Source organism: Fundulus heteroclitus, chromosome 4 (assembly GCF_011125445.2).
Source record: "Fundulus heteroclitus isolate FHET01 chromosome 4, MU-UCD_Fhet_4.1, whole genome shotgun sequence".
NCBI classification, from domain to species: Eukaryota; Metazoa; Chordata; class Actinopteri; order Cyprinodontiformes; family Fundulidae; genus Fundulus; species Fundulus heteroclitus.
Genome location: NC_046364.1, coordinates 9,181,738 through 9,201,154, shown reverse-complemented (window position 1 = coordinate 9,201,154; position 19,417 = coordinate 9,181,738). Strand labels below are relative to the sequence as shown.

Genomic DNA, 19,417 nt, shown 5'->3' with positions numbered 1-19,417 from the left:
ACGCTCACCAGCGGCGCGCGCACTGCAGTCGCGCACGTGTGCAAAGGAGCTTGTTTGTGAACTCAGGCAGTTTTCTGCCTTTGTACTTAAAAAATAATAATAATAACATTTTCCCCATTTGCGTTATAACGGGATAACGGGAGCGGATATGAATCTCATTTTTTTTAAAACTCGGATTTATTTGGGCTCCATTTTGTTGCCATTTCCATATAAAATTTGAACAACAGGCAACAGATGCGGATGTGTAGGATTAAAACAACAACAACCGTAGAGCGTCTATTACAAAATGAAAAACTGAAAAAGCAAACGGATACTCAAAATAGTGAGTATTTAACAAAGTATTATTCAAACTTTCTCCAGCATATTCAGATTTCTTCGTGAGGGGCTTGTGAAGATGCTCTTCAGCTCACTGAGTGGGTGATTCATAAATCATGTCATCAGTCGGCCGCTCTTCTCAAAATGATATACATTCCTCTTGAAAATTAACATGGCCTCCTGTAATCCTCCTCAATCCCTAATCTGCGCTACTGCACGAGCGACCTCATGCGGCCATAAACTGGAAAGTACCAGCAGCTGCCTTTTACTACACGCTGTTCTTTCAGTAAATAGACTGCCAGCATTTTAATGCATCATTTATTCATGACCTGCCCTGTAGTTTTCTAACACATTTTTCAACGCAGTCTGGATAAATATGTCATTTTATTTCCAGGTCTTATCATTTTCCAGGTCTTATCAAGACAGGAAGATAGAAAAGATAATGGCGTTAGGAAAAAAATAATATTTGAATTCCCAGACATTGTCTTCATCCTATTCTCTAGAAGGTGCATCCATCCATCTGAATAATCGAATATTTGAGTCTGGAGAAATATAGAATTTTGACATGTAGGATATGTTGGAACCCTCTAATAAAACAATGTTTCTTTTTTAACTAGAAATTAATTCATCTGTTATACTTTCTTTCCAGTCTTTGGATTTTAATGCACGTTTTAGGGCTCTATTTTGTTTTTTTGTTTTTGTTAGCTAGACAGTTGCAAAGTGCATGCGTGTAATCCTCTGCAGGACAAACTTCCCTCCACTTTACAGCCCTCCCTCCGGTCATCTATGGGGGACCACATTTAAAATGTAACCCCACCTGAAATCTCCCAGAGACCAATCAGCTACAGAAAGGTCAGAGCGAACGGCACACCCTCCTTTGTTCAAAGCCAATCAGAGTGGAAGTGTGGCATTTTGCCTGAGGGCAAAACTTACCCCTGGATGCATTAATTACGCATCACTAAGCTGTTGCCAATGTGTTCACAACGGTGGACTATCTTTTGGGCTTTTTGCTGCAGTTGTCTTCATTCTTCAGTCTGTTTAGTATGGAAAGTAGACAACAATGGCTTACCAGGCTGAAAAACGAACTTAGCAACAGTCCTCTGGTGTCAAATGTGGCTTTTGGGTTCATCCTCATGGGACTAGAGAAACTCGTGGAGCTGGAGTTTGAGTGTCCTTGCAACCCTGCGTGGAACGGAGCATTTTCATCAGCGTTCTTCATCATCCCTGCCGTCATGGCCTTCACCTTGATGCAGATCATCCAGGGGTGCAGGTGCAATGCGTGGTGCAGGAAAACGGTTTCCCTCTCCAGCTTCGTGCCCGCTGTCATTTGGCTGATTTTGTTGTTCCTGGACGGCCAGTACTTTGCCTGCGCTATGACAGACTGGGAGGGAAGATTTGTGCTCGTTGACAAGGCAGCTCCGCAGAAGTGGTGCGAGCCAATTAGAGAGGGAGATGTCACCACACAAGAATTAATGCTCCGCTCACAGCGGCTGTTTGTGTTTTCTCAGGTGAGTGGGACGCGTCTGGATGAGGGGCGTGAAAACAAGTTCGGCTCCGGAGCATTCCTTCTGTCAGACATATTTGTTATTATCACATGATGGAAGCTCTCCACATTCTTGTGTGTGCAGGCTAACCTCACTCTTCTCTTTGCAGGTAATAGGAATAATCCTCCTCATTTTCATCTGTGTGGGTCTGGTCGTGTATGTAATCAGAGAGAGCTGCCAGCAGGAGGTGGAGATGCAGGATGCAGATGTGGCTGAGCTCACCGTGCTCAGGATGAGCTCCCTACGGACCAGAACATCCTGAGCAGACTTGCCCTGTCCACCACAGACACTTTGTAAATACCAGGAAAGGACTTGACAGGAGTTTTTTTCAATCCCCCCCTCCCAGAATATTTTGGGGAAAAATATTTGAGAATACGTGAGAAAAGTCTCCATCAACCAGGTCACAGTGAACCAGAAGTGCTTTAAGGTCAGGCAACTGGACTTCTTGTCTGTGTTTTTGAAGAATGCAACAGATACATTTGGATAAACAGTTTGTTGTGTGATCACTGATGTTACCATATACATCTGCAAAGGAATGTTTTGCTTTTTTATTAATATTGAGGAATAAATATAAATCAATATCAACTCTTGGGGCTTCCTCACTATGTTCAGTGCAGCAACTTCTTCCTCAATCAAGCTGTATTTTTGAAATCTTTGCTGTTTTTTTCTGTTTTTCTTGTATATTTTTGGCTGTGTTTTGTTATTTGCTATTGCTGAGATGAAAACCAAATATGTCAGATCAAGTAAACAAACTTCAAGTAGAAAATGGATCATTCTCAGTGTCTCACAAACATATTCAAACAGAGTAAACCTTTTCACATGTCTTCATGCCAAACGTCCCTTCCTTTATATGATAGAACAAAGTAGTTAATAATTATGAAGTAGAAGGAAGATTAAAAAAATACATCAAAAGCTGGAAAATGTGCTGTGTATTTGTATTCAGCTGTCCTGATCTTTGTACATCTATGCATAACTCAAGTATCTCCCCATCAACTCTGAACAGCAGCTCTGTCCTCGCTGACGAAAAGCATCCCTACAGGATCTTTCTCCGTGTTTTCCAATGGGAATGGTGTGTTCAAAACATTGAATTTTGGTCACATCTGAACAGAGCACCTCTATTCTTATGACCAGGCCTGGGTAGGCTCACAATTAGTGCGTTCTGACCAACCTCTATTTTTTTTTTTCTTTGTTTTTTTTTTTTTACAAAACAGCCTAATTTATGCTTAGACAAAGGTAGATACTATTTGCCAAACAGGTTCACTGGATTTTATTTAGGGGTGCCATGGTGTTTGAGCTTGAATACAAATGCATACCACACTTTTCTGGTTTGTACCGTTTTCCTTCCACTTTTCATTTATGTGGTAGTTGGTGATGATATATATATATATATATATATATATATATATATATATATATATATATATATATATATAGGGCTGCACAGTGGTGCAGTGGGTAGCGCTGTTGCCTTGCAGCAAGAATGTCCTGGGTTCTCCCTGTGCCTGCGTGGGTTCTCTCCGGGTACTCCGGCTTCCTCCCACAGACCAAAAACATGACTGTTAGGTTAATTGGCTTCTCCAAATTGTCCTTAGGTGTAAGTGTGTGTGAATGGTTGTTTGTCCTGTTTGTCTCTCTGTGTTGCCCTGTGACAGACTGGCGAACTGTCCAGGGTGCACCCTGCCTCTCGCCCAGTGAACGCTGGAGATAGGCACCAGCACCCCCCGCGACCCCATGAGGGAGAAGCGGTTTGGAAGATGGATGGATGGATATATATATATATATATATATATATATATATATATATATATATAAGGATTAAACCACATCATACATTGATGTTTATAAGTTCCAAATCATTAGGTACAAATACCTAAGCAAAACACAGTAATAATGAATCCCAGAACTGTTGGAAATCATTACATTTATTTAAAAAAATGATGAACCTGACCTGCCCAGCTAAAGATATAAGGTTTATTTATTTTATTTTTTTTTTAAGATTACCTGTTGATTACAAGCATAAACAAAGAGTGAAGAAATAATACATTTTCCTAAAATGGTAGACGATTACTGCCGTTTTAGAAAGCAAACACTATTATTAACTCTGTTTGTTTTGTAAAATTTTAAAAACGTTTCATTCATTTCTTTCATGTTTTTTTTTTTTGTATACTCTTTCTTGGTTCATTTGTTAACTATGTAACTATGGCGTAACCACCAGGCAGCTAATATTGGTCTGTCTAATATTGGTCATATAATATTTTTTTATATGCTAAAATGTGTCTGAAAGCAACATGTTTTATGTAGTTATTGCGTCATAATGTCCTACGTATTTAGAGACTGTTTGAACAAATCTTAATAAAAAAGTGTTTTATTATTAGTTTAAAAAAAGAATACCAATATTGGGTCTTCCTGTATTTATTAAGCAGACATTATACTTTTTAAATTGTTCAAATATCATCAGTTTCTTTTGTAACAATGTAAAGCAGAATAATGCCTTGTTGCGAGTTCCATGAGATGTGCAGCAAACAATCAAAGCAGCTTTTGATTTCTAACGCATAGATTGGGCTTCATTTGCTTTGTTGGTTGATTTTTGCCACTCAGAGATCATCTGTTACTTTCCCAAACAATTCTGTATTTTCACTTATTTTCCACACTGACTAAATGTGCAGATTATTATTGAATTCAGCGCAGGCCCTGCGTGTTTATTTTGGAAAAAAATGTTTTAGGGAGTTCCTGCACTGCCTTGCAGAAGTTGTTATCTTTCCGCATTCTGTTACTGTCACCTTTTGACACGACTGGGGATCGTAGTTTTTGCCAAATAAACGTGGAGCCGCTAAAATGACTACACAGTTTCTATGACATTTTATTCACACTTGTACTGGTGGACTTTTACCTAAAACGTTCTTCACTGTAGACTTTCAGCTTTGAGTGTTGTAAAAACAGTCTTCTAATCTAAAGGAGGCTTTAAAATTCCCAGCTCACTGGAAAAAAACAAGGGCATTTTTTTTAAACTAATGAAATATTTACAGCATTCAGTGCCTCAACTTACTGTTTTCACTCTCCTATAGATTTTTTTAAATAAAACGTTTAAGATTCATCATTTAGCCAATACTCCTTATTTCAGCAGTGCCTGCATTTTTATTGGCAATCTTGTCTGCACCGTCCCTAAAGGCAGCTGGCGAATCTTGCACTGCTCAAAAAGTATTTTAAAGTTGTAAAAACAGCTTAGATTAACCAGTGATGGAAAACACAGAAACTGGTATTATATTTAAAAAAAGATTCTTTATTCATAGGTTAGTTAAAGAGGCTCATTTTACCAAGATCCCAAACACGTTTTCTCAGCTAATTTGGATAAATAATTTCTATCTCATGAAAACACAAATCATCCAATTTATGTGTCCTCAATTTACAAATCTAACATAATTTAAAAGCAATTTTCCATTCTTTCAATCTTGTTTCTTCTTGTTTCTTAGACACAAATGTAAAAGGTATTTTAGTATGACAGCAAAGGTGCCAAAGATGAGCAGCACAGCGCCCCCTAGGAGCAACATCACATCTACACAGTGGTAGGAATACCAGGGCAGTCTGTAGGACTCGGTTCTCAGGTGAGCAGCTCCTTTGTGCCTCATGACAAACTCTATCCACCAGATGGCTGTGTCCAGCGGCTTCATCGGCTGATCCCTGTGCAGTCTGGAGAGTCTCTGCATGTTTGTCCTGTAGGAAGGTTCGGTTAGGACCTCCTGTATCCCCTCCAAGAAGTTGTCTTGGTTCATAGAGGAAATTTGAATATTCTTCCCAGCTCCTCTTTCTTCAATTCTGAACAGATTATCGTGTTGGTCGAAAATTAATGGAAGACCCAGTATAGGAACTCCATGATAAATAGCCTCCTGAAGACCGTTTGTTCCCCCGTGAGCCACAAACAATTTAATCTTAGGGTGTCCCAGAAGGTCGTTCTGTGGCATCCAGTCTACCACTAAAGTGTTGTTCCCCAGATTGGCAGGCCTGACGCCTTTATACCGCCAAATGACTTTCTGAGGTAATCTGGCGAAAGCTCCAGCAATCGCTTCAGCTAAGTCGTGGGGTAGGTCTGCAATTAAAGTCCCCAGAGACATGATGATGACGCCGTGCTCCCCAGAGCTCTGCACAAACTCCTCCAAGTGCCGAGGCAAAGGTTTTGCAGGCTTACACTGGAACCCTCCCATGTAGACGACATTTGGCATGGTGGGGCGAGGGAACTCGAACACAAAGTCCACTCTCATGAGCCACAGGTCGGCAGCTTGAAACATGGATAAATAGTCTGCATCTGTATCAAAGTACTTTGCAATCAAGGCTTTATAATGAGGCGAAATATTCCATGCAATTTGGTATTCATTCAAAGCAAATGCTATTACATTCAGGACTCTCTGAGCAAAGGACATTTTATCGGACAGCTCTGTGCCAGTCATTGGAATATAAGAGATAGGAGAAGGTGCGACTGAAAAGTGGCCTTCACCATGAGTAGTCCATCTCACATTGAGAACCAGGGGCAACTTGAGGTAATGAGCGAGTATAACACCCGTCGGTACGGCAGGATCTGTAAGAACAAGGTCATAGTTGGCCTCTTTTATGGACTCTATCAGCTCTTTGTTCCTGAAAATCTTTTCAAGACCGTTGCACAATTTTACGTGGAACTCTGAGAGCTTCTGTGCTTGCTCCAGCTCGAGTTTGAAACGGGTCCAGGCAGACTTTCCCTCCCGGTGGATTTCCAGCAGCTCGGACACAAAAGTTTTTATGAAGTCTTCATCAAATCCTGACTCAATGTCGACAGCGATGGAAGTATAGAATGGGGAGGATTCCTTGACATACCAGCTGTCTGTCTGTCGCACAACAGAGATCTGGTGACCCCTCGAATGCAGCTCTTCAATTATCACTTTCATGTTTATCCAGTGGCTCCCGTCAAATGGGAAGACAAGTACTTTCCCACCATGTACCACCGCCGGACAGAGCCAGAATAGACTGGTCCAAATCCAATGCATTTTGTTTTCTAAAGTTGCAAAAAAAAAAAAAAAAATGCATAAATGAGTAAATTAAAATAAAACACATAAACAATCCTACATACAAGTATCAAACAAAAATCAAGACATAGAACACAATGTGTGAGTATAAAATAAAACACACAGGATTTTAACTAAGGCTTTATGGCTGATGTATGATCCCATAAAGAAAAAAATAACTCAGTTGTGGCTCAGAGGTCTCGATTAAGCACACTGTAGCATATAACTGATTCAATACAGATGAACTAGAATAAATCCCTTAAAATTAGCACAGGAACACTTGCTAACATAAAAAAAGGTTTACCTTCTTAGCTGCCGTTGCAAATTTACCTTTGGAGAACTATCCTTTTCCTCAGGGTGTGTGGCATTCCAGGTTCAAACTGGAAAAGGACTTTGCAACGACATTTACGGGTTCTTAAAAGTGTGAGTGATAAGACGGTACAAAGTTGAGTGCAGTACATGGATAGTTTATTGTATCTGTGGCCCATGGAATAGAATAAAAGCTCGAAAATACTGGAAGCCTGGCTGTTCACAGCTTCATAGTCCTTCTTTGACATTTTACAGTGTCAAAAAAGGGTCTTTACAGATTTCTTCTGTTTTTGCTTTTATGTCAGACATAATAGTTTTTTTCCCATTACAAATGTTACCATCGCTGGAAAAACTATATTTTGTTTTTACTCAGGTTAGCCATGTTGGACATGAACAGTTAAGGTTAGTTAGGCTTGTTTGGAACATTTAAGTGTGACAAATAAAAGGCAGAAACAGAATAAATCTGTATGTACGCACGTCGAACTGTTGTGTTGTGTGTTTGCGAGACCTCTTCATTACCCAGAGCGATGTTACCGAAGAAACATTTTCATCTGGAGTTTCTCCTTTTTTTCCTCCATGTGGCTTTTCGACTTTATCAGACTGACAGGAAATTACTGTTGATCTGGTGGTTAGAGAGGCGTTGGAGAGCAAACCGTGGGAAACCTTTTCTGTATCAGACTTCCGATCCTCCCCCCATGCATAGGTGGAGTTTTCCCTCCCAAGGTACCCTGGTTTCTTGCTACAGTCCAAAAAAAGTGCATGTTACATTAACTGGCCTCACCATAAACAACCATAAACAGTATTAAGACGGTTTAGAAAACAGATGTGCTGTTAAAGAGCACCACCTACTGGATGCTAAAGATATCAGCGACCTTGCATTATTTCTGCAGTAAATCCAACCTTTATTTTTAATGTCACCGTTTTATAAAGAGAAAAAAAAAACAAGCATCCAATCATTTTCAAATATAAACGACGTGCTATACTTTAATTGTGTTGCACCAGATAACCAAACTAGAAAACGCAACTGTGTTTTATTCAGAACAATGAAGTAAAACAGAGGAGAGCTGAAATGAGCAGAGGTGCATGCACTAATCAGGCATAATATTATGACTACTTTGAACCTCTAAAGGTGTGTCCTGATATCTAGCACTGAGACGTCACCAGCAGATCCTATAAGTCCTGCTAATTGAGAAGTGGGGCCTCCATGTATTCGATTTGTCTGTCCAGCACATTCAGCTTGATTGAAATGGGATCTTGGGAATTTGGAGGACACGTCAATACCACAGTCTCATTGTTGTGCTCCTCAGACCTTTCCTGAACTACTTTTGATTTCAGGCAGGGTGCATTATCCGGCTGAAAGAGACCAAAAGCATCAGTGAACACCACTTTCATCCTGACTGATCTGTTGCAACGCGTATTCTCACACCTTTGTATGGGAACCAGCATTAAAGCAGTAGTTCAGAATTTTAAGTGAGGTCCTTTGAAGTTATAAGTAATAGTCGTCATGCTTTAAAACTTCTTTTTATCCAATCTTTTTATTAATCTTTTTAAAAATGCTTTGTCATGTTCTTATTGTTCTTTTAATTTCATTGCACTTACTGCTTTTGTGTTCTTTATCCACTTTTTGTTGTTCCTGTGTTTACTATATTCATTATTTGCTTGACTGTAACACAGAGTTTTTTTAAAGTGTGTTATAGAAAATTAAAAATAAAAAAATCCCTGTAGTAGAAAGACGTCCTATTGCAGTAAGGTTAATGATAGGTTAGGACATTTATTAGCACAGCAATACAGACACTGTTCAGACAAGAAATCAGCAACACAATTAACGGCCTCTTGTTAAGGTTTGTACATGTAATGTCCTTTAATATACCGCTGCATGCTACAAATATTCACATTTTCCATTTATACTACTAAAATCAGCTAAAACAGATGGCTGACTTTCCACCACCCTCGTGTTGTTGTTTTTTTTTCTGCAAACAGAGATATGTGACATCTGTCTGTACTAAAGGGAGGAAACTATTAATGATAATATCTTCTCAAAACATCAGTTCAGAATCTACAAACATTCAGCAAAGAGAGCTACAGCGGCTCATGCACGGAGCTGGGCCTCACATGCATTAGTAAACTTTGGCTGCACATGTTTTTTCACACCAGTTCAACACACTTCCTTACGTTGATCGATTTGCGAGATGCTGTGAGATACGGTAACTGAGCATGTGCAGAGCAAACTTCACCTTCACACGTGTTAGAACTGCTTCTAGCCTCCAACGACCCAACCAATGCTAATATATCACATGTACAGTGTTTTGTTTCATAAAGTTTATTGTCCTTTGGTAAGGAGACTTTAATGGCCATATAGCAAAAACTCACTGGTTCTCTTTCATATGACAGTCTAAAAAAAACCTTGTAGAACCACTGGTCAGTTAACAAAATGTGGGTCCCTAGCTCAGTCAGATTTCACTTTTCTTTTACAACATAATAGGAAGCAGCGCCACAATAACCAGGAGAAAATCAACAGCACTTGTACAGAAATCGCAAGTAGAAACAATATGACATCTACAGAGTAGTAGGAATACCAGGGCAGGCGGTAGGACTCGGTTCGGAGGTGAGCAGCACCTTTGTGCCTCATGACATACTCAATCCAGAAGATGGCTCGATCCAGTGGCCGCACCTGCTGATCTCTGTGTAGTCGGGAGAGTCTCTGCATGTTCGTCCTGTAAGATGGCTCGTTTAAGACCTCCTGCACGGTTTGCTGAAATAACTTCCCATTTAAGTCTGACACATCCAAAACTCTTGCAACTCCTTTAGCTCTGAGTCTGGAGAGATTGTCGGCTTGATCGAACACAAAGGGAATGCCCACTATTGGAACCCCGTGATAGATAGCCTCGTAAATTCCATTTGTCCCTCCGTGACTTACAAAAAGCTTGGTGTTCGGATGCCCAAGGAGATCATTCTGAGGCATCCAGTCTACCATTAAAGTGTTGCTTCCTAAAGAGGGAGGTTTGGCACCCTTGTACCGCCAGATAACTTTCTGGGGTAAGTTTGCAAAAGCAGCAGCAATTTCATCTGCCAAGTCATGCGGAAGCTCTCCAATTAAAGTCCCAAGAGACATTAGGATGACTCCGTGCTCTCCAGCGCTCTGCACAAACTCCTCCAAGTGCTGAGGAAGAGGTCTTGCAGGCTTACACTGGAACCCTCCCATGTAGACGACATTTGGCATGGTGGGGCGAGGGAACTCGAACACAAAGTCCACTCTCATGAGCCACAGGTCGGCGGCTTGAAACAGCGAGAAGTAGTCCACATCTGGGCCAAAGTAGCGTTTAGACAAAGGAGAGTAATGTGGTGCAACCACCTGCTTGTACAGATGCATCCTCATGTGGTAGAAAATCATGTTCTTCACCCTCTCAAAGAAGGTCATTTGATCTGTAAGCTCTGACGGGGGAAGTGGGACGTAGGAAAGAGGTGAAGGCGCAATAGCAAAATGTGCCTCTCCATGAACAGTCCAGCGAGCATTGAACACCATCGGCAGGCCCAGGTAGTGAGCCAGAAACACACCACCTCCATTCACAGGGTCGGTCAAAACGGCGTCATATTCCGCTTCCCGGAGGGCCTTCGTTAACTCTTTACTTTCAAATATGTGCACAATCATCTCACACACCTTTCTGTGCAATTCAGAGAACTTGTCTTTCAACTCCATGTCCAAGGCAAAGCGGCTCCAGGCGGACCCATTGCTTCTTTTAATTCTGATGACCTCAGCGACAAAGAGACGGTAAAAATCCTCGTCGCCGCCGGCCTCGACGTTCACCGTGATGGTCTCATAATGCGGAGCCGTCTCACTGATGTACCAGCTGTCTGCGGGCCGGACGACCGTCACGTGGTGTCCCCGCGAGTGCAGCTCCTCGACAAGCACCTTCATGTTCACCCAGTGGCTGCCGTCATGCGGGAAGACCAGAACCTTTCCGGCAAACGCAAGCGGAGTGATGACATGGAGAAGGTAGACGACGGACGCCGGCGGCCAATGCATCCTGGGTTAATCCAAAAATCGGCACGATCTGAAGACAAAGCAAAACAGAGGACAAAAATTACAGAGCTGTGAGCATCCGTGGTAATTTGAGCACAAAGAGCTTTGTGATATTTCACTGAATAGTCTCTTTATTCGCAGGAGAAAGTCCCCTCTGGCTGCCCTCACAAGTATGTAGCCTCTCTGGGAAAAAGTAGCTCTGTTTGGTGCCAAGAGCCCTGCAAGACTTTGGCCTGTGTGGCGGGAGATGACGTCATGGCTGGGCTGTGGGCGTCCGGGGCCCTGCGTCTCACCCTGTGCCTCTTTGGCCTGGGGGCCTGCTGTGCCTGTGCTTTGCTGACAACCTACCACTGTGCAGGGCTCGGCATGATCGGGGGTGGTGCCTTGTCTCTGCCTGCCTGGCGCTGCTGGCGGCCCTCTGGAGCTGTGTCCACCAGCTCTTTGCTGCTTTTGGGAGACGTGTGTTGCAAGCGTTCTACTGCTCTCACCACTCCAACAACCCCGCTCACATACACCCACTCAACACAAACACACTCGTGGTATGAATGAAATTCGAAGACTGGACATGTGATAAAACATGAGCGCTGCAAGAGATGTGGGTCACGAAAAAAACAAAACAGTCTCTGTGAACACAACCCATGTCCTATAAAAACAGTTTAGCAATAGAAATGTTTAGCCTTTAGTGACATGTGATAAGAGGCAGGCACACTTTATCATGTTGCTGCTCTGGCAAAGTTCCAAATGAAAACTAAAAACCCTTAAAGGTGCATAGACATATTATTTGACTTCTTTTATTTATACGTCAGTAGCTCACTCTGGTTGCATACAAAGTTTTTTATGAAAGATTATTGTCACCTGCTTGCGTATTAGTTGATATTTTGGTGTTTTATGCTTTGTTTTTGCTCAATTTGTTAATAAATAAAGCTTTTCGGGTTCATTTACAATTTTAACAAAAGTATGTACTGTGCATTCGCAGCAGGGGTTAAATATAAGTCCATGTTTAAAGCTGCTGTAGGGAGTTGTGAGAAAACCGTGGTCTTAGCCTGGAAATTTGAACAAGCACACCTCACAGGTCCCTTGTCTTTTCTCTCTGTTGCCCTGCAGCCCTCCCTTCACACCTCCTATCCCACAACGGAGCCTGCGTGCTGCTGCAACGTTTACCTGTCTTTGTTTTCTGAGCAGCTTTTCCTGTAAAGCAGGTTTCTTCATCATATCTCAGCACATTTGCAGCCCACCAGCCATTTTGAGCCTGAATCACAGTAGGGCTGTGCAGGGGAGGGGGTGTGAGAAGGGCATAAACAAGAGGGATTGGCTCTGCTAACAACCAAGCAGAGCCTAACATTCCTCCTGGTCTGATTGGTTATTTCTGACCGGGAGCGAGTTACTGTTGTAAATTGTAGTAGGACCACTGAGGTGAGCAAGAGTTGCTTTGTTTTTTTTTGTTGTTTTTTTTTTTTTTTTTTTTTTTACAAATTATCTGTCGTATTTTACTGTTAGGATATAGTGACAACTTGAACAAATGTGTAAAATCTAGATCTATACAAAAGGTACCTGTTGCAACAGGTCCATTTTAAGTGCAGTCAAACCAAAGGCGGTTTGACTGCACTACACTTATGCAGCTTTCAAAATGTTTGTCCGATCACATCGTTTCCACATCAGACAAACCTTTCATTCTTGCAGCAGCTAGTTTTCCTACAACAACATATCATTTGGCCCTAAAAAGTAACTCTAAGCAGATGTTACACAGGGAACCTGGAAGAGAAGATAAAATACCCAGACACCTGCCTTTCAACTGGTTCAAACACTAAAGAAACAAATACACTGCAATAGTGAGTTATCAGTTAAAGAAAGCATTATTTTATCTGGTAAATCTCAACTACACCCACAGCTATTTTAGCTTCCCTGCCCAGGCTGTCTGTACATTTTAGGATTCGTTTTAAAATAATTTTCCCTGCTTTTCAAGATTTAAAGCTGCGACATCCCTGCACACACAAGCAATTCCCTCAGGTCAGCTGATCTGCTGCTCCTGGGTGTGCTGGAGATATAGCATCCGCTCAGAGGGGACCGTCTTTTAGCAGCTCCTAAATTATGGATTTACCTTCCCTTGGACATGAGAAAGGCTTCTTCAGTGCCCTTTTTTTTTTCAAAATCCCTTCTTCACATTGCTTGACTGAAATATATTTTGAGGCCTAGGCTTGTGATTTTATTCCCTCAACTGTGGGTTGCTTCTTCTGTATCAGACACGATTCCAATTGCTACCAATGCTCTTTACTGGTTTAGTGGGGAATGACTAAAAACTGTCTTTTTGTTTCGTGAAAATGCATTTTAAAATTACAAAAAAAAAAAAACACACAATGCATGCAGGTGGTTATGATTTATATGAGATAAAAATGTAACTGTAAAAATGTGATGATATGCATGCCCTTTGTTGTAAAAAAAAAAAAAAAAAGAAAACTTATTTTGGATACCGGCCAAAAGATCTTGCAGCAAATTCAAAACCTGAACAAGAATATACAAGCTGTGAAGAGATGAAGTAAGAAAACAGCAGCACTTCACAACACGTCCCTGTAACTGCTACCCCACACTCATTAACTTTATGTTGAGAGATTCCTGTTTTTCCAGAGAACATTAGTCACGGCAGAGCCCTGGGACTGGGCTTTTCCATCCTGTTTTTACTCTGCACAGTCACCGAAGTTCATGCAATTTTCTGCTCACATATTCTGTGTGATAAGAATGTTCGTCCACTAACACTGCACACCGCGTTACATTAACATTACATTTGGACACCTCCAGCGAGGGATCCAAAAATGAACAGCTGCCGACATTCAATAGTCAGAAGACACGAGTGCTGCATGGAAACAGGCAGACGGTCAAAACACTTACCCTTGACACACAGCAGAAATATGCACTGAGCTGCAGGAGCTTTCATACTAAAGCTGCATGATGCAAGAAGAACAAACTTACTGTCAAAGTTTCTGTAGTTCTGCTTTAGTTTTGACACATGAGAAGGACAACAGTCAAAGCGGCAGGTCTGAGAAAAACTACTTCCTTTGTTTGATCTGAGCATGACTTGTAATATAAAGTTCCTGCCTGTTAAAGAGAAGCTCATTCAAACAGGAAAACCTCAAGGCAATAGCTAAACGTACAGCATGCATTTAAATGGAACCAAAGGGAGCCAAAACCACAGGGCCACAGCAACAGATATGGAAATATCCAAAGAATGAACTGAACTCACCCAGCTTGCTCTTAGGCTGAAAGAGAGGGAACCGGTGTGAAAAACACCATGCTGTACACCTGAATTTAGAAATGATCTACTGAGGCTCAGACTCGGTTGTAAGAGACAGGCATTACTCAAGCCCACTACAACTGATGGTCCCCAAACAGGTCCAGTCACACCCTAAACAATCAAACTCCACCTCTTGTGTTGACTGTACCCAAGTGAGTCATACTAAAAGAAGCTGCACTGAATGCATTAGCTGCACACTGTTTACTTCAGCTACACTCAGAATACCGCTCAAAGGAACTTATAAACAAGATCTGCACGTGACATGTCAGTCACTTAAAGCCTCTGTTTCATGCAACAAACCATTTAACAATCATGTTTTCTTTTGAATTTTGCTCCATTTATTTTTGAGCTTGTTGCAGTTCACTCATTGCTGCTCCTCTATCAGACGTTTCCTGTTTTTAGCATCACTCACAAAACCCCAAAACTAAGGAAAAGTACGTGCAAAGACACAGAAAAAAAACAAAGCATATTTTGCTGCATGCATCCACCACCTTTAGGAATCTAAAATAGGAAAACCTTGCAGGATATGAACAAAAGGAACAAAGGAATTGTTTGGAGCTGCAAATGATTTGAAGGGTTTACAGATCTCAAAAAATAAGCACAAAAAAAATCACCAAAAAGTGGATTTATTTCATTAATTAAATGTAAAACGTTAGATTTTGTTGGCTTCATTACACAGTGACATTCTTTATTTTTTTATTTTTGTAACTTTTGATCATGAAAACATCTAATTTTCACAGAAAGTGAGATGTCATGTTATGGCATACATAGTCACGAAGAAGACTGTTGACTAAACAGTTGCGTAACACCCGCCCTGAGCAGTAAAGGCCACTGAAGGTCATCGCTAAAGAAGCTGGCAGTTCCCAAACTGCTGTATCCAAGTATTCTGATGGAAAGATGGGAGATACTGACTTTCCAACTTGATTTCCTTCCTGCCCAAAATGCCAAAAGTACCAATACCTGGGGCAGCGTGTGGTGTAGCAGTAGAGCTGTCTACGTTTATATGGAGGCTTTTAATTGTTAATGCATTTGGGTGGGTCACATTTCTTTGCAGCAATCCCCCCTTTACCTCTTTGCTTGTTTCCTTTCTGATTAATGAGAATACAGGCCACAAGATGCACTTTTTTTTGGGATTGGCAGGCGCCCTTGCTTGACCTAACTTCAATAGGAAATCCATGAGGTATTGTTCAGTGAAAAGGAGAGCCATCAGACCCCTGTTATAGCTACCTAGGATTCCTTAACACTAAGAAGGACACTGATCAAGGGAGCAGCTGAAAGGAATCACTCACACAATTCTTAGGTTTCCTTCTGGGCTCTAAACCCCGGACTGTCAAAAGTAACAGAAATATACCCTTAAAACATAACCATTTACACTGAATCTGTTTATTGGATAAATTCCACTTCTTGAATGCCGCTCCTTGAAAAACCACAAATAAAACGTTAATTTAGATTTCATCAGGATATGCATATAGATTTTCTTTTGTGTCATATTGGCCATTCATAATATCCCCAATTCTGTGCTGATTCTAGCTCCCATTTTTGAACTCATGTGTTAAGATGGAGTAGATTGAAACTGGCAAATTATACATTTACTTTATGTATCTCTATAGTAGGTCAAAGTTAGCACATTTTTTAAACCAATATTTAGTTCATCACTTCTCCAAAGTCTCTTACCAGCTTGAGGAATAGCGCAATAGTGCAAGCCAGTCAAGTTTTGCAATACAGGAAATGTATTTGTAACGTAGTGAGGAATCTTGCCTAAAGCAACCATATATGGACAAAAGATACAGTACCATGCCAGTTACGATCCGGGGGCATTCTAACATTAATCTGTTTTTATGTGCCAAAAGATAAGTTTCAGTTTTAACAAAACACGGCCAACACACAGACAGAAAGAACAAAACACAAGCTATTCCTCAGCCTTCATCTGTCAACCCCACTTTCACTGTCTTCATGTAGAGCTTAGACAGTTTACATGTACTGAAATGTTTGCACAATGGTCTGACTTGACTGTTTAGCTCACATTCATTGTATCGGTGGCATTGTAGCCGACACTCTGCTGCATGTAAGCTGGGACCCAACTTAGCAAACCTTCACAATAAAAGCTTTAAACATGCATTCTGAATGGCAAATGTTGACAGAAGTTTTGAAATACAGGGGACACAGAGGTAAAGAAGATAATTGCAACGAAGTGGTGGGCGCACAATTTTAAGATAGACCAGTTTAAAACAAAATCTAGGTAAAACACACAATGTAATGCAGAAACAATTCTGCATGTACTTGAGAGAGTTAACGTCACAGTGAATAAAGTCAATTAAAAATAAGTTGAAAAAACACAACAATGGTAATTATAATAGTAAGGAGGTAGCTTTATATGATAAATTAGTGCAGATACCTGTGTATTTTGCTTGACCGTCTAAAACCTAAAACACCACTAAAATTAAATTGTTTCACCTTAAAATGTGAATAAACCCATTTAGATGGGTGACTTGCTGCACAGAACAGGGCGGACTGGGCATTATCAGCTGAGTTCCAACAGGAGTTTCATAAGCAAATGGTGTTGCCGGTTTAGGCAAAAGGGTCTGAATACTTCCTCCATTGCAACAGTAGTATTTGCATGGTTTAGTTGCACGGAGAAGATGGAGAGAACATGTGGACATGGAGGAAGTTTCAAACAAAACTTGTCATTAAAATGTATTATATGCTTTGATCAGTGAACGGAAATTTGTATTTCCTAAACCAGAACCAGCATCTGGAATGGAGAGGGACTGTTAGATCTGGCCAGGAGGTTTAACAAGTGGATGAATGTTGCAGGACAAAATAATTACAAATTGCTTACTGACTGGAGAAGGATGGAAGATGTATGGGGGGGGGGGGGGGGGGGGCGATCCAAATCTTGAGCGGGAGATGTTGCGATGCGAATAATGGTTCCTGGAGGAGTTCTGTAGCGGTGGAGCTTGACAGGCTTGAGATCCCTGCGTGGGTGAACAGAGGGCTGCAGAGAGCGGGCAGGCAGATGAAGGGTGAGGAGGTTTAAGCTGCGCTGGACGATCGTGATGGGGTGGAGTTCCAAAACAGAGATCTGCCACAGATAGGTTTGCAGTAGGTATAAAGGGTTGTAGTGGTGACAGCAGCCAAGGAGCAGAGAGAATGAAGGTAAGTTGAATGATGGTAAGAAACCAAATATTGCTCAAGGAAGTAACAAAGAAACTCTAGGGGTAATCAACGAAACTACAAAGGGCTTGGCCCAACCAACAAAGGCTGATCATCAGGTGAAGAATGCTTGACCAGCAGCTTCTTGTATCCCCAGTAATCTGATGAGGGACACTAACAGAAGTGCAGTCAGCAGCCGGCACTTCGAGCTGAGATCCTCTGTGAGAAGGACTCACACCAAGAAGACATCACACACACACAGGATCATGACATATTCAGCCAGGGTTTCTACAGTGCGTTATCATTGCCTCTCTTTTTGATTGTACAACATTGTTTGACTACCTGCATATTATTTAATGAGCTGAGTTGTGCATCTCTGTTAGAAACAGCTTATTAGCTAAAAATACACAACTTTATATGTTGTCCACCATGTTTAAAAAAATGGTTTTATCTGTGTTGTCCCTGAAACATTACAGATTATGAATATTTACTTTCAATCAGGCCTTTTTCCACAAACCCTAAAAAATGCAGTGATCAAACCTTTTTGAAAGACACCAAAACTAGATGCATCAATAACAACTGATTACAAGCTGATGTCAACATACCGTTTATGACAAACGTAACTGAAAAGACAGTTTACGAACGCATTTACCCCTTTATGACAATTTATTTTTTCTTCTGTGCTTTCCAGTTAAGCTTTAGACCACACCACAGCACTGTGACCTCCCTGGTACTGTAAAAAGTTTTAAAGCATACAATTCTTAAAATGGATGGGTCTAGAACTTCTGTTTTGGCATTATGCAACTTCAGTGCTGCATAGTTAATTGTTTTGCTGGAAATAATTTTCTGGGCCTGGTTTGGACCTTTTTTGGGAGACAGGAATTATTTTGTGTCATTTAGCATTTATGCATCTGGGCAAACAAAAATAAAGTTTGGAGTTCATCAAGGGTTCATTCTAAGACAATTTTTATTTTATATCTATAGGCATATTCAATGAATTTAAATATTATTGAAATGATTGTTTATTTCAGTAATGCCACTCACTTAGAGAAACATAGAGAAATTACATGCAGACTTACATCATTACACACAAAAGAACATGTTAGTTTTTTTCATGGAACAGAATGTATTTTTTTTTTTTTATCAGAGCAGCAAAATCCTGTGAAAGGTATGTAGGAAAATGGTGAAAGAAGCCAAATGTCCTTCAGGCATTAGCCAGCAAAAAACATTATAAACTAACGGGAGGTTTATATTGTAAATCTGGCAAACAGTTTCCTTACCCCAGCAAGGGTCAGTAAGAACCAGATCAAAGTCATATAATTTCCTCACCATCTCTACATCCTTCAGCAAGGCTGAGAGAAAATCACTCAACACTGTAAACAGTGTTTACCATTTTGTTAAACATGCCTAATGTAACGTGGATAAAATGTATGAAAGGTAAAGCTTTCTTTTTAAATGTTATATACTCAAGAGTTTTGTTACAAGCTCTTTATCTAAGCTTCTCCCCAGACTGTGACTGTGCTGTAATATGAGTAGTCATCCTTGATGTGCCTTGATGTGTCCCCTGAAGTGTTAAGCTTTAAGAACAACTTTCTTATTTTTCCATGGCTTCCCTCAATAAAAAAGTCCAAGACTTTAGGACTTTAGGAGAAACAGCAAGATGAGACACCAGACGCAACCATGCAGATGGCCTGAGGGCGACCATGAAGGCAACCTGGGCTTCCTTTCCACCTCAGCAGTGCCATAGGCTGACTTCTTC

At 40.9% G+C, this 19,417-nt stretch overlaps 3 protein-coding genes across 7 annotated transcripts; 1 reads left to right on the top strand and 2 right to left on the bottom strand.

Annotated features, from left to right (window-relative positions):
- Positions 1–1,056: 1,056 nt before the first annotated feature.
- LOC118562799 (calcium homeostasis modulator protein 6) lies at positions 1,057–2,444 on the top strand. Its single transcript, XM_036135678.1, has 2 exons — positions 1,057–1,823; positions 1,969–2,444. The coding sequence occupies exons 1-2, from the start codon at positions 1,359–1,361 to the stop codon at positions 2,119–2,121; spliced, it is 618 nt and encodes a 205-aa protein (XP_035991571.1). The 5' UTR covers positions 1,057–1,358; the 3' UTR covers positions 2,122–2,444.
- A 2,699-nt stretch (positions 2,445–5,143) lies between these two features.
- LOC105930131 (UDP-glucuronosyltransferase 2A1-like) lies at positions 5,144–7,498 on the bottom strand. Of its 2 annotated transcripts, none has more exons than XM_036136021.1 (2): positions 7,194–7,498; positions 5,144–6,885 (listed from the first exon to the last, which is right to left on the bottom strand). In XM_036136021.1, exon 2 carries the CDS (start codon positions 6,869–6,871, stop codon positions 5,303–5,305), a length of 1,569 nt encoding a protein of 522 aa, XP_035991914.1. In that variant the 5' UTR covers positions 6,872–6,885; positions 7,194–7,498; the 3' UTR covers positions 5,144–5,302. The 2 variants fall into 2 exon arrangements, with proteins under 2 accessions (XP_035991914.1, XP_035991913.1); XM_036136020.1 differs by having other exon boundaries at positions 5,144–6,879.
- A 1,451-nt stretch (positions 7,499–8,949) lies between these two features.
- LOC105930172 (UDP-glucuronosyltransferase 2C1-like) lies at positions 8,950–14,609 on the bottom strand. 4 transcript variants are annotated; one of them, XM_036136017.1, is made up of 3 exons: positions 14,455–14,609; positions 12,381–12,468; positions 8,950–11,250 (listed from the first exon to the last, which is right to left on the bottom strand). In XM_036136017.1, the coding sequence occupies exon 3, from the start codon at positions 11,220–11,222 to the stop codon at positions 9,645–9,647; it is 1,578 nt and encodes a 525-aa protein (XP_035991910.1). In that variant the 5' UTR covers positions 11,223–11,250; positions 12,381–12,468; positions 14,455–14,609; the 3' UTR covers positions 8,950–9,644. The 4 variants fall into 4 exon arrangements, with proteins under 4 accessions (XP_035991910.1, XP_035991911.1, XP_035991909.1 ...); XM_036136018.1 differs by lacking the exon at positions 14,455–14,609 and adding an exon at positions 14,184–14,200; XM_036136016.1 differs by lacking the exon at positions 12,381–12,468.
- Positions 14,610–19,417: the final 4,808 nt, after the last annotated feature.

Bases quoted from the DNA above. Each gene is read 5' to 3' on its own strand.
- LOC118562799 (XM_036135678.1), top strand. From the start codon at position 1,359: ATGGAAAGTAGACAACAATGGCTTACCAGGCTGAAAAACGAACTTAGC. The intron at 1,824-1,968 runs GTGAGTGGGACG...TTCTCTTTGCAG, and splicing joins GGCTGTTTGTGTTTTCTCAG to GTAATAGGAATAATCCTCCT.
- LOC105930131 (XM_036136021.1), bottom strand. From the start codon at position 6,871: ATGCATTGGATTTGGACCAGTCTATTCTGGCTCTGTCCGGCGGTGGTA.
- LOC105930172 (XM_036136017.1), bottom strand. From the start codon at position 11,222: ATGCATTGGCCGCCGGCGTCCGTCGTCTACCTTCTCCATGTCATCACT.